Source organism: Nematostella vectensis, chromosome 14 (assembly GCF_932526225.1).
Source record: "Nematostella vectensis chromosome 14, jaNemVect1.1, whole genome shotgun sequence".
Taxonomy (NCBI): Eukaryota; Metazoa; Cnidaria; class Anthozoa; order Actiniaria; family Edwardsiidae; genus Nematostella; species Nematostella vectensis.
Genome location: NC_064047.1, coordinates 14,579,667 through 14,593,972, shown reverse-complemented (window position 1 = coordinate 14,593,972; position 14,306 = coordinate 14,579,667). Strand labels below are relative to the sequence as shown.

General features: G+C 38.8%; 1 protein-coding gene across 1 annotated transcript; it reads right to left on the bottom strand.

Annotated features, from left to right (window-relative positions):
* Positions 1 to 1,732: 1,732 nt before the first annotated feature.
* On the bottom strand, positions 1,733 to 7,477 carry LOC5502654 (probable RNA-directed DNA polymerase from transposon BS). The gene is made up of 3 exons (XM_048721464.1): positions 7,276 to 7,477; positions 2,607 to 5,072; positions 1,733 to 1,737 (listed from the first exon to the last, which is right to left on the bottom strand). Exons 1-3 carry the CDS (start codon positions 7,475 to 7,477, stop codon positions 1,733 to 1,735), a joined length of 2,673 nt encoding a protein of 890 aa, XP_048577421.1.
* Between the last annotated feature and the right edge of the window lie 6,829 nt (positions 7,478 to 14,306).

Sequence of the window (14,306 nt, the reverse complement as noted above, 5' to 3'; positions counted from 1 at the left end):
GGTAAACCCGCAATGTCGGATTGCATTCCGCAACCTTACCTCGAAAGCCGCCACACTCTCGTTTTCTCCCCTCTTTACTGCACGGAATTTCGTCCTCTCAAGTCGCGTATTCCGCACGTAACCATAATGATCCACTAACTTTTCCTTTAGGACCTCGAATTCCACCGTTTTGGGTACTTCGGGCGACACTAGATCCCTCAGTGTTTCATACTGCCCCGCAGTTAATCCGCAAAGGACAAGCGCAACCTTGCTTTCCTCTGGAGTCTTCATCAAATCGCAATAACATTCCAACCGCTCCATATAGCTCTCGATGTCACCAACTCCTGTATAAGTTGGGACAGGGACGCCCTGTGCCATCTGCTGGGCCATGATCCTGAATCGCTCGTCGCCAATTTAGTGTCTTTCGCTATGTATTCGTTGGAGTCAGTTAACGCAACCGCACCCTTTGGTTTGCGAATATAGACTGATCTTTAATCACAGTATTTACAACTTATGGCATGCGCCATGACCTTATATGGTATTACAAATAATCATTATCAATAACGTCATCTCTGTTATATGATACTGAAGTAAAGTGTGCTAATACACTACAGTCGTTCAGTGAAAAAGTCCATATTGGTTGTTCTTTATCACGAATTGTTCACATTTAATGTATTCCACAAGAATTTGGTGCTTTGTGAAATAATCCAATACACACGCACAACGTCAATGACTTCAAATTGCGTTAGACTTCCAAATGCACAAAAGGGTGTGTAAATTACAGGTAAAGAGTAATTTACTTAACAGTAGCCAACGATGATTAGCCAATGAGCGGTTTATCAAATTTTTAGAGAAGCAGTACTATCTTTTCGACTATCCCCCTTCAATCTTGTTAAAGTCTATGCTGGTAGTTCTTTCCTGAATCATCCGTTTCCAATAAATTGAAGGTGCTATGTGAAACACATGCACATTATGACACTTCAAATCCGTAGAATTCTTATGTTAAAAAAGGCGTGTAAATTACACGTCAAGAGTAATTTACTTAAAAGTAGCGAACGATGATAAGCAAATATGCATCTCATCACATTATTAGAGAAACAATGACAATCCTCATCTCTCCAGTTACAACTTCAGTTATTGTGAGAATATCTGCATTATGTTCGCTTCCAATAAGACTTCCAGAAAAACCGGGTGCTATGCGAATTACATTCATGCTATGACACTTCTATGGTCCGTAGTCTTACGCAAAAGTGGCGGTTATTCGCAGGAGACGAGTAATTTACTTATAAGAAGCCAACGACAAAAAGCATTCCCTTGAATCGCGGAAAACAGTACGATAATATTACTTTGACCCACTTCGCTCAGAAAAGAGCACCCTACTCATGTCAGGCGAAAGAAAGTTTGAGATAGAAGCGATCTATTTTATCAAAGTTCTTTGGTACTAGCCTTTTCTTCAAATCGTTAATTGTTGAATTGATCAAGTAGACAATGCAATACAACTTTTTTGTGCTATTTTAATGAAGTTTCAATGAAGACCCTACAACAAGAGTTGTTTTCTTGATATTTGCAGGTCTATGTACAGTGAAGGTATATGCAGTATACAAGTATTATTGCTTCGCTTACGGAGACAACCATCGAGCAAAACAATATTTACATTACCATATTCTACCACAAACAAGTAAAAAGAAACACAAGTAAGCTTGTCAAATAACTCAATAACCGCAGAGCGACTATGCAACGATATTCGACAATGTCATCCTGAAAAACAATTGATAAAATTTGAATTTTCGCTTCATCTTCCCTATTAACGCTTGCATATTTTATCACATAGGGCCATACATATTATAATAATATAAAAACCATCAAACTCTGAAAGGACCGATTGGAATTGCACCTAGTGGTGCTATTACTTTCATTAGTGAACTATACACAGGGAACATATCTGACAGAGAAATAGTACTAAGAAGTGGCCTGCTAAAGCAATCCTTTGAGAATGGTGATGTGATAATGGCTGAAAAGGGGTTTACCATTGAGGATCTTTTGCCCTTGGGAGTTAAAGTAAACTACCCTCCATTTCTTGGAAACAATGCACAGATGACCAAAGAGGAAGTCATTGAGACACAAAGAATTGCAAGTGTTAGAATCTACTTCTACTTCTACTTCATTACTTTTCAACACTTTCGTATCAAGAAAAGATGACAAAATATATATAAATCTAAATATATAAATCTAAATATAAATTAATAATAAATAGGTAATCCATAAATTCAGTCGACTTACTATATACAATAAAAATTAAAATAAATTATAAAATAAGATAATACTTAAACAATAAAAATTGCATGATAATAAAAATTAGGCGATGAACTTGTTTACGTTATTACAAAAAGATGAATAACTATTTTCTTCTCTAAGTTCAATTGATAAATTGTTCCAATCTTTGATTGTTCTGGGAAAGAAACTATATAAATAATAATCGTGACGTGCCTTAGGCTGTATAAATGTATTACTTGAATAACTTCGAGTATGACGCATTGAACGTTGATAATAATTAGGTATCGGCAATGCAATGCCATTATTTACTGATAAATAAAACATTTTTACACGGTGAGCCTTTCTCCTCTCACTCAGCAGATCCAAAGAAAGGGATTGTCTCATTATTGTAACACTAGAGTTCCAGTCGTAATCCCGCTTTATGAATCTCACCGCACGTCGCTGGACTGCTTCAATCTTGTCCACTTGATCCTGTCTATAAGGGTCCCATACAGCAGCTGCATATTCTAGATGTGACCTTAAAAGTGTAACATAGGCTACACGCTTGGTGACCTCAGAACATGAATACAAGTTCCTTTTTATGAATCCAAGTGTTGAGTTAGCCTTGTTTACGATCTTGTTTACTTGAAAATTCCACCGTAAATCATCAGACAGCAAAACGCCCAGGTAGGGATGCTGTTTAACACCTGAGAGTTTCTGATTATATAAAGTATAATCTTTCAGTACTGGTGATTTATTTCTGTAGACTGACATTTTGTAACATTTGGTAGGGTTAAAAACCATTTGCCATATTTCGGCCCATAGCCCCACTCTGTCCAAGTCCCTCTGCAAGACTAGGGTATCATCGTCATGTGTAATTTGATGGTACAGCAGGGCATCATCAGCAAATAGCCTTAAAGTGCATTCCAAGTTCTCCTGCATGTCATTAATAAACAGGAGGAACATCAATGGACCAAGTACAGTGCCTTGCGGCACTCCTGATGTTACGTCTACTGGTTTTGATGAAACACCGTCCACTACGACTCTTTGTGTTCTATTGGTGAGCCATGACTTAATCCATGCAAGTGTTCTACCTTGAATACCATAATACAGTAATTTACTGATCAAGCGACCATGTGCGACCTTGTCAAAGGCCTTACTGAAGTCAAGTATCAGCATGTCTATTTGACCACCGTTATCCGTATTTCGTGCCAGGTCTTCAACTGTTAATAGAAGCTGGGTTTCGCATGAATGGTTTTTGCGAAACCCGTGTTGATTTGCAAATAGGATATTATTATTCTCAAGATGCTCCATTATGTTCTTGTAGATGACATGTTCCATAAGTTTGCATAATACTGTAGTTAAAGACACCGGTCTATAATTACATGGGTCGTGCTTCACTCCTTTCTTGAATATTGGAACCACTTGTGCCTTAGTCCAGTCTTCAGGTAATTGGCCAGAACTATATGATTGATTAAAAAGGAATGTCACGACATCTGCTATTTCTGATGCAGTTTCCTTGAGTAATGTAGTTTGTATCTTATCAGGACCGCTTGCTTTTTTGCTATTTAAGGTCTTAAGTAGCTTTTCCACGCCATCTCTATTAAATGATATTGAACCCATCATCGGGATTTCACCGTGTCCTTTGCTTGGTATAGACGCTACATCCTCTTGAGTAAATACCTGTTGGAACTGGTTACTTAGGATTTCTGCCTTGCTCATACTGTCCGTCTTTACTATACCATGTTCCTTCAATGGAGGAACTCCAACTTGATCTTGTCTTTTCGATTTAATATACGACCAGAATTTCTTTGGTTTCTCTTTCAAGTCAGAATTGAGGGTGTCTGCTATATACTCGTCCTGGGCCTTCTTCATTTTAATTTTAAACAGCTTTTGGAATTTGCGATATTTCTCTTTATCACAAGCTTTCCCTGATTTCTTATAGTTATTATATAATCTTTTCTTCTTCCTCAGGGATGTCTTTAGATCTCTCGTCATCCAGGGAGAGTTATTCCATGACCCACTCTTCTTGGTTGGTACACTTCTACTTAGAATGTTCATTAAGCCTGACTTGAAAAATTGCCAGTTACTTTCAACATTTATGTTCTCTGGATGTCTTTCAAAGAAATCATTACTAAGGATTGTTGCATCCTTGCGTATATCGGTAAAATTAGCCTTAGCAAACTTATAGACTATACGTGGCTTCTTTTTGTTGACTTTTACGGATAAATTTAAGTCAAACGACACAGCTGAGTGATCACTGATACCCTGAACACTTGACAGGCTATGTACAAGATCTGGATGGCTAGTTAATACCAAATCAAGCACTGATTCTTGTCTTGTTGGAAAAGTTACAAGTTGGGAAAGGCTGTGATCATCTACAAGATCGATCATTGTCTTGTTTACTGCTACTCCATATTGTGGATTATCTTTAACTGAAGCATTACTCCATTCGATGTCAGGCACATTCATATCACCAGCAATAATAATTCTGGGGAAGGATCCATTTGATTGCAATCTGTTCAATGACGGTTTGAAGGCTTCAAGTGGTTTTTCATCATTTCCCGGTGGACGATATAATGAAGCAAGATATAAAGGCTTCTGGTTAGCTATTTCGATTTTAATCCATATTGCCTCAGCTTGGCAATCCAGTTGGGTTTGACGAGTAGCAATAATTGTGTTGTAAACAGCGATGAAAACTCCACCTCCAGGATTAATATCTTGTCTGTCTTTTCGAAATATTGCATAGTCCCTGGGGAAAACCTCAGAGTCTTTAATAGATTCATCTAGTTTGGATTCTGTTCCCAGAATTATGTGAGGTTTCTCTTGATCAACTAGAGCTTTAAATAAACCACTTTTATGTTGACTTCTGATGCTATTACAATTCAAGTTTAATACTTTTAATTTTCGTAGATAGTGCGACTTGTTAGATTTTTGCGGATGATCATTTGCGCGATTAATTCTTCGTTGTGGAGTTAATGAGCACTTAGGATGATTTATATCTGAACCAATGGACGTGTTTTCTGATGGATTCGGATTCAGAGGACTGTAGTAGTTATCCACATGAAGAGACTTAGATGATTTAAATATGGAGTTGGAAAAATTCGGAAGCCCACAATCAGTACATTCCCATGTACAAGACGAGTTGGCAAGAGAATCGTAGATTTCAGTGCTCATTTGCATACACTTAACGTGGTACCAAATATCACAGAAGTCGCATTGAATAGCTCTTTGGTTGGATCTCACAGCTTTTGAACAAACTCCACAAGGATACTGATATTTAGGCCCTGGGTTTGTAGATATATCTCCACATAAAATGAGAATTCCAAGGAGATTGAAGCCAGGCTTGACTGGAGACCATTTCAAGATTGCGATTCGGCCGGTATTCATTCCGTGATAATAACTCGCTTGATTCAAACTTATTCGAGCAAGAGTAGATGAAATGTTGTAACCAGTCCATGGATAAGTATCTTGGATAGGTTTACTAACTTCTAAAGACACTAAGTTGTATGTATAAAGGGCAAGAATGAACAATTTCGAAAGAGCAATAAAGTTCACCGCCATGCTCGAGAGCGTTCAAGCATCTAATCCATGTTGAACGTGCGATTAATAAAATTAAAAAATTAAAATCTGGCAAGGAGATTTCCCTCTCTGCCTTATTGGAGTAGCAAACTAAATGTGGGCACGTCAGTTCATGGTTTCAACGGATTCTTCAAGTGAAATGAAGTTTCCTTTTATTGTAATTCCCTTGAAATAGTTCTACAACCTAGAATTTTTTAAAACTTGGCATAAACAATATTGATGTTAAGGGCTTACCGACCTCGTTTTCACATCAGAGGGGCGTAGAGTTGACGCCGTTTTACTGATCGCGCGAGGAAACATCCTAACTCTTAGTTTTCTAAATGAGTGCCTGTTATCTTCGGAAAATTAAGTTCTGTTTGTCGAGCTGCCAAAATCAGATCTCCTAAACAATAACCCGCAGGAGCTAACATTCAAAACAAATCACATTTTAAGAGAACGCAGTAAAAGACTCTGTTTTCGCAACTATTTATACGGTAAAGCGCCATTTTGAAGTATTTTTAAAGGCCTTTAAGAGAAAATATAAAAACTTCTACAACCCAACTTTTTTATTCTTTAAGTATATCATTTTTCAGTATTTATTTAACTATTTGAACAAAAAAAGCATAAACAATGGGGGTAACCGACTTCGTTTTTCTGTCAAAGCGATTTTAAGTAAAAAACGTGCGCCTTTTGCTTTGTTTTCTTGTACAGCTGTGGCCCGCTCGCGCACTTAATACCAAAAAATTCGAACAAACAGCGCGCGCCACTATGCACAGAAGGGGTGCGCAGTGCAATTCAAGGGAATTACCTTAATTGTTCGACCACCCTCTCAACTTTTGAGACTTTTGTGTCCATCATGATATCTTGGACTCAACCAACTGCATGATCTTCGTGATTGCTTTCCATGCTTTTTGAATTAAATATCCAACTATCGAAGGACCATAAATGTTCACGAAACTTCCAAAGCCGGAAATGATCAGATTCAGACAAATAAACACGATGAATTGAACACAAATAGAACGCAAATCGTTTCTTTATCTTCTTGACCACGAGACAACATGGCGGAACTATACAATCATGCGCACGCATACAGGCTACCCGCACGATATAAAACATGATGCTTTACATAAATCCGCGAACTACAATAAAGATCTACTAAAGTTCACTACAGTCTTAAATATCAACGTTCTGTCGTCAACAGTGCGATCGATATTTCTTGTTAAGAGCCGGGTCACGAAGGATTCTGCGCATAAGACTCTGGAGGCGCGACTCTGCCAGACGCTGATTGTCTGGAAGCAGTGGATTATCCCGTCACAATAGTAGCCCTACCTCTTAGTGATCGCCAGACATTCGCGTAGTCTCTTCTTGGATTTTTTCGTCTCCAAAGTCTTCCCTGATTTCGCATTAAGTCCTTCTGTATCAAGTTCTCTGGCGAGTGAGTCCTGATCTATCGTATCTATTCCAAAGGTCACAATCTAAGACTCGCATCTTGCTTTCCCATTACAGTAGTAAACGTGACTGTTTCGACAGGTCCGGTAATGCCAAGCTCCTCGGCCAGCTTGGTATCAATTATTATCCCACGACTTCCATTATCTAGCAGATTGTAAGTGGTCAGGGAGCTATTCTCCAGAGATACAACTCGAACAGGAACCACGTGTAGCAACACTTGTTTGCGCGACTCCATCGATGTAGCTCAGGATGCAGCTTGGACTTGCACTGCACCATCCTTTGTCCCTGTATTCCAACGTATCTTGGGCACTCGTTTAGCCCAGTCTCTGAAGAAATGCGGGTAATCTATTCACGACCTCCAGATTGTCCGACGAGTGGAGTTCGTGCTTGTATTTCGATTGCTCATTTAGTATAGATACACACGCACGCAAGTTATCATACGGTTTCATTAGCGTGCCTTTGTCTCCTTTGATTCCCTGACCTTCTGTCACGCGCTTAATGCTCGCTTTGACAACATTCGCTGGATGACCGTACTGCTTGTCCAACAGTACCATGTCGTCCGTGTAGCCATTGGGGGATGTTTCGCAATGTTCTATGCAACTTTTCGCTTCACCCTTCATGAAGGTGATAGGGTAAGCGATCTTTTGAGTCTCTTGGAAGTCCTTATCTGAAAGTCAATCTTGAACTCTTTTCTCGAACATAGGAAATTCGGCTGGGTCTCCCTTCAACTTAGTTACTTCTGGCTTCGGTATGTTTTGTCAATTGTTTTCACAAGTTCTGTAGTAGCCACATTTTGACACAAAGCGTCCACGAGTTTCTTCGTCATTTTGACGAAATGAGTTGCAACATCCGTACTGTTACTGGAACTAGATTCTTGTGATCGGGACAGTGGGTTGGATCCCCCTAGCGCGGGAACCCTGTGGTGCATATGCTGACTCGTCGCGGTATCCCTGTGGTACTGACCCTGACACGACAAGGTGTTGGGAACCCTGTGATACACATGCTGACACACGACACTAGGGCGGGACCCTTTGGTACGTATGCTGACTCAGTTTTAGTGTGGGAATATTGTGCTAATGTTCCTAATCCAAAGTTCTCATGGGCACCTTGTTGTGTTTCTGACGCAAGCATGGGAAGCCTGTGGCACATATGCTGTCTCGGTACAAGCATGGGTACCCTGTGGCGTTTCTGATTCATTCACATGCTTACTGTCAATTTTTGTACTGGATCCTACGGGGTTGCTAAATGGGATTGTTGACATATCATGTTAAAGAGGATTAACAGACATTGGGATTTGCCGTTTTGTGGTAGAGGCTATTGCACCACCTGGTGGCTGTCTATCCTGAGGGTTGAACGTAATTGTATCCTCCAAATGGTCCAGGACTTCACCTTCCTCTTCTGCTGTCAACTGCGCCTCGAGAAGAGTGTATTCTTTCTCATCCTTTACCTTCTGAAATTCTTAATATAATTTTGCCTCGGCCCTTTTTCTCCCAAATACTGCTTGTTCCTCTATTTGCCTTGATTTGTCTTTCCGTTTGCTGTAGTCTCAGCCTGACTTCTCGAACCTTTGTCTTCAATCTGCTAGATGACGTACTAGACACGCTTAATAAAACATCATCATCGTCACGTTCCGTAGACTTCGGCAATTCCAGTCCAGATTTCTCAATTTCTCCTGCTGCACGTGTTTCGTCTCGGTGACTAGTTTCATGATTCATCGCAAGATTCAAGTAGCTTAGTAGCTTAAACTTAGGTGTATCGGTTGGAATTCAATGACTCTAATTGCAGCCATGGCTCGAACGCGCCTCCAAGTAAAACCAATCTGGCACATTAGCTTTTTCATATGGAGTTTCAAGAAACTCTCGCCATTTCTGAATGAGATTTTTATCTGATGTTTCAACATTATCCAAGGCATTATCTTGGGTCAACTGTAAAGGCTTATATCTAATAGACTGATATTTACAGTCAGTGGGAAATTAGGTCCCTTTGGGTTAGATGAGTAGGTGGGAAAAATTCTTCGTACAACATTACTTGCTTGTTTAGTAAGCTTCTTATTTACAACTTTATTCTGCGATTGGCATAAACATCAAGAGGGGAGTTCTCAGAGCACATACCACCTGGCTCTACATCTTTGAATGTTTTCTCTTTTCCTTTCACTTTTACAGCTATCACTGATAAATCCTTATCTCAGTAAAGTTGAGGCAATTTCCTTCACAAATGCCCTGAATAACCTCTTTGACCACCAGGTTTAATATAAACCTTCGTGATTGGCAGTTCACGTACAATTAACATTTCTTCAACCTGTGGTCAGCGTAGCAAACGGACGTGAATTTTCGCGCTCGAAAACTTCGACTTTGTTCGAGAGATTTCAGATGATATCTGTACTTTTCTGACCTCCTTCTTTCTCATAATGATTAAAACTCGCTCTCTTCCGTCATCTGCAACCGGCGATTCTCACTTAGACGAAATCTGGTTGAAATTCGAAGCCAAGCTTAATGAATGGGTCACTTCGTCCCTCACAACCGTCGTCCGTGACTTGGTATCTAAAGAAATTAACATGGTAATCTCTTCTCCCTCTGTCTCTCAATCCTTAAGCGAGTCTCACAAATTTGATATTGAGGGCTTCGGCGAATCCGTGAAGGAGTCCGAGAGCAGGATCGCGACCCTACAAGATTCTAACGAAAAGCTATGTGACAAGCTCGACGATCTTGAGCAATATAATCGGCGGAACAACAGAGTTTTTGGCATCGCAGAATCTGACGATGAAGACACCAATGACCTTATAAACTTCTTTTCTGAGGAACTAGGCGACCTACAACCGGAAGAAATAAGCCAATCGAACCGTATAGGCCGGCGCTAGGTAAAAAATCTCGGCCTATTATAGCCCGCTTTGTCAGACACAACACAAAAGTTACTGTCCTCTCGAAGAGAAAGAAACTTAAGTTGAACAGCAAACCTTTCAATCTTCAGGCGGATTTAACGGACACTCGTAGAGGCATTCTTAGATACCTTCGAAATTTTATACCGCCTGGTATTATCAACAAGGTGAGGACTATCGACGGTACCGTTTCCTTCCGTCCCTCTTCCCACTCTTTCACTATTGAGAGATGCACCTCCCTTTGAGAGTTCCGGAGGCTCATCTCGAAGTACACATCCTATTGACCTCTATTGTATGTTTATGTCCCATCTTGGCCTGCCTGTTTGCCATTCTCTCTCTCTCTTTCCCTCTTCTCCCATTTTGGATCTTTCTGTTATGTTTATGCTTTTTGCATCTCTCTCGAACTTGTTGTTTATTGAGTATTTAGAAATAGTAATATTGCTAATAACCTGATCTATCTTTACGTTATGTAATTAATGAGTAAATAATAAGTAGTAATGTGTAAGCATATAGATATAAGAAATCATATTCATTATAAATCATTTTTGCGAATTACTTGTCATTTAAATTCAATTGTCTATTTATCTCGTACCCATGCCATTTCTTACCTTGGTTCTTTATTCGGTTTTCTTCTCTTCCAACCATAAATAATGACTATTAAGCATCCTTGTTCTATCTGTCATTTCTCAGTCCATGAAAACCACAGAGCCATATTCTGTGACTCGTGTGGTCTCTAGGCTCATCTTAAAGCACAGGTTTCTGTCAACAAGAATATTTTGATCTTTCAGCCTCTTGTGATCCATGGTTTTGTAAAGTTTGCCTAGCCAATATATTCCCTTTTAATCACTTTGAGGATGATACTTTATATTATGCTCTTTTGGACCTGAATGTTTCATCTAGAGACCAAGAACGGCTAAAAACCCTATATTTTAATCCTTTCTCTGACTCACGGCAACTCTTGCTCGACTCTGGTATGGACCCAGATGCTAACTTTCTCTACGACAATTCAAAGGCTCTCTCAAAATGCCTTTATTTAATTCCCAATGATTTCAACCTGGTCCAGCCAACTGCATCGCCAACTGGATCGTTTTCAATAATACATGTTAACATTCGTAGCCTTAATAAACATTTTGCAGTCCTTTCTGAATGTTTATCTACCCTTAACTCCAATTTTCATGGCATTGCTATCTCTGAAACTTGTACTTGTAGTAATGTGTAAGCATATAGATATAAGAAATCATATTCATTATAAATCATTTTTGCGAATTACTTGTCATTTAAATTCAATTGTCTATTTATCTCGTACCCATGCCATTTCTTACCTTGGTTCTTTATTCGGTTTTCTTCTCTTCCAACCATAAATAATGACTATTAAGCATCCTTGTTCTATCTGTCATTTCTCAGTCCATGAAAACCACAGAGCCATATTCTGTGACTCGTGTGGTCTCTAGGCTCATCTTAAAGCACAGGTTTCTGTCAACAAGAATATTTTGATCTTTCAGCCTCTTGTGATCCATGGTTTTGTAAAGTTTGCCTAGCCAATATATTCCCTTTTAATCACTTTGAGGATGATACTTTTTATTATGCTCTTTTGGACCTGAATGTTTCATCTAGAGACCAAGAACGGCTAAAAACCCTATATTTTAATCCTTTCTCTGACTCACGGCAACTCTTGCTCGACTCTGGTATGGACCCAGATGCTAACTTTCTCTACGACAATTCAAAGGCTCTCTCAAAATGCCTTTATTTAATTCCCAATGATTTCAACCTGGTCCAGCCAACTGCATCGCCAACTGGATCGTTTTCAATAATACATGTTAACATTCGTAGCCTTAATAAACATTTTGCAGTCCTTTCTGAATGTTTATCTACCCTTAACTCCAATTTTCATGGCATTGCTATCTCTGAAACTTGTACTTGTAGTAATGTGTAAGCATATAGATATAAGAAATCATATTCATTATAAATCATTTTTGCGAATTACTTGTCATTTTAATTCAATTGTCTATTTATCTCGTACCCATGCCATTTCTTACCTTGGTTCTTTATTCGGTTTTCTTCTCTTCCAACCATAAATAATGACTATTAAGCATCCTTGTTCTATCTGTCATTTCTCAGTCCATGAAAACCACAGAGCCATATTCTGTGACTCGTGTGGTCTCTAGGCTCATCTTAAAGCACAGGTTTCTGTCAACAAGAATATTTTGATCTTTCAGCCTCTTGTGATCCATGGTTTTGTAAAGTTTGCCTAGCCAATATATTCCCTTTTAATCACTTTGAGGATGATACTTTTTATTATGCTCTTTTGGACCTGAATGTTTCATCTAGAGACCAAGAACGGCTAAAAACCCTATATTTTAATCCTTTCTCTGACTCACGGCAACTCTTGCTCGACTCTGGTATGGACCCAGATGCTAACTTTCTCTACGACAATTCAAAGGCTCTCTCAAAATGCCTTTATTTAATTCCCAATGATTTCAACCTGGTCCAGCCAACTGCATCGCCAACTGGATCGTTTTCAATAATACATGTTAACATTCGTAGCCTTAATAAACATTTTGCAGTCCTTTCTGAATGTTTATCTACCCTTAACTCCAATTTTCATGGCATTGCTATCTCTGAAACTTGTACTTGTAGTAATGTGTAAGCATATAGATATAAGAAATCATATTCATTATAAATCATTTTTGCGAATTACTTGTCATTTTAATTCAATTGTCTATTTATCTCGTACCCATGCCATTTCTTACCTTGGTTCTTTATTCGGTTTTCTTCTCTTCCAACCATAAATAATGACTATTAAGCATCCTTGTTCTATCTGTCATTTCTCAGTCCATGAAAACCACAGAGCCATATTCTGTGACTCGTGTGGTCTCTAGGCTCATCTTAAAGCACAGGTTTCTGTCAACAAGAATATTTTGATCTTTCAGCCTCTTGTGATCCATGGTTTTGTAAAGTTTGCCTAGCCAATATATTCCCTTTTAATCACTTTGAGGATGATACTTTTTATTATGCTCTTTTGGACCTGAATGTTTCATCTAGAGACCAAGAACGGCTAAAAACCCTATATTTTAATCCTTTCTCTGACTCACGGCAACTCTTGCTCGACTCTGGTATGGACCCAGATGCTAACTTTCTCTACGACAATTCAAAGGCTCTCTCAAAATGCCTTTATTTAATTCCCAATGATTTCAACCTGGTCCAGCCAACTGCATCGCCAACTGGATCGTTTTCAATATTACATGTTAACATTCGTAGCCTTAATAAACATTTTGCAGTCCTTTCTGAATGTTTATCTACCCTTAACTCCAATTTTCATGGCATTGCTATCTCTGAAACTTGTACTTGTAGTAATGTGTAAGCATATAGATATAAGAAATCATATTCATTATAAATCATTGTTGCGAATTACTTGTCATTTAAATTCAATTGTCTATTTATCTCCTACCCATGCCATTTCTTACCTTGTTTCTTTATTCGGTTTTCTTCTCTTCCAACCATAAATAATGACTATTAAGCATCCTTGCTCTATCTGTCATTTCTCAGTCCATGAAAACCACAGAGCCATATTCTGTGACTCGTGTGGTCTCTAGGCTCATCTTAAAGCACAGGTTTCTGTCAACAAGAATATTTTGATCTTTCAGCCTCTTGTGATCCATGGTTTTGTAAAGTTTGCCTAGCCAATATATTCCCTTTTAATCACTTTGAGGATGGTACTTTTTATTATGCTCTTTTGGACCTGAATGTTTCATCTAGAGACCAAGAACGGCTAAAAACCTATATTTTAATCCTTTCTCTGACTCACGGCAACTCTTGCTCGACTCTGGTATGGACCCAGATGCTAACTTTCTCTACGACAATTCAAAGGCTCTCTCAAAATGCCTTTATTTAATTCCCAATGATTTCAACCTGGTCCAGCCAACTGCATCGCCAACTGGATCGTTTTCAATATAACATGTTAACATTCGTAGCCTTAATAAACATTTTGCAGTCCTTTCTGAATGTTTATCTACCCTTAACTCCAATTTTCATGGCATTGCTATCTCTGAAACTTGGTTAAATGGCTCAGGTAGCTTATTTGATTTTCCTGGTTATGATTTTGTCTGCAATAACAGAAAACATAAACATGAAGGTGGGGTTGGGCTTCTTGGGCATCCTTGAAGGAAAAATAATAAAAGAAGCAATGTTT

Bases quoted from the DNA above. Each gene is read 5' to 3' on its own strand.
- LOC5502654 (XM_048721464.1), bottom strand. From the start codon at position 7,477: ATGGAGTCGCGCAAACAAGTGTTGCTACACGTGGTTCCTGTTCGAGTT. The intron at 5,073-7,275 runs GTCTTAGATTGT...GTTTATTTAAAG, and splicing joins AATGGGAAAGCAAGATGCGA to CTCTAGTTGATCAAGAGAAA.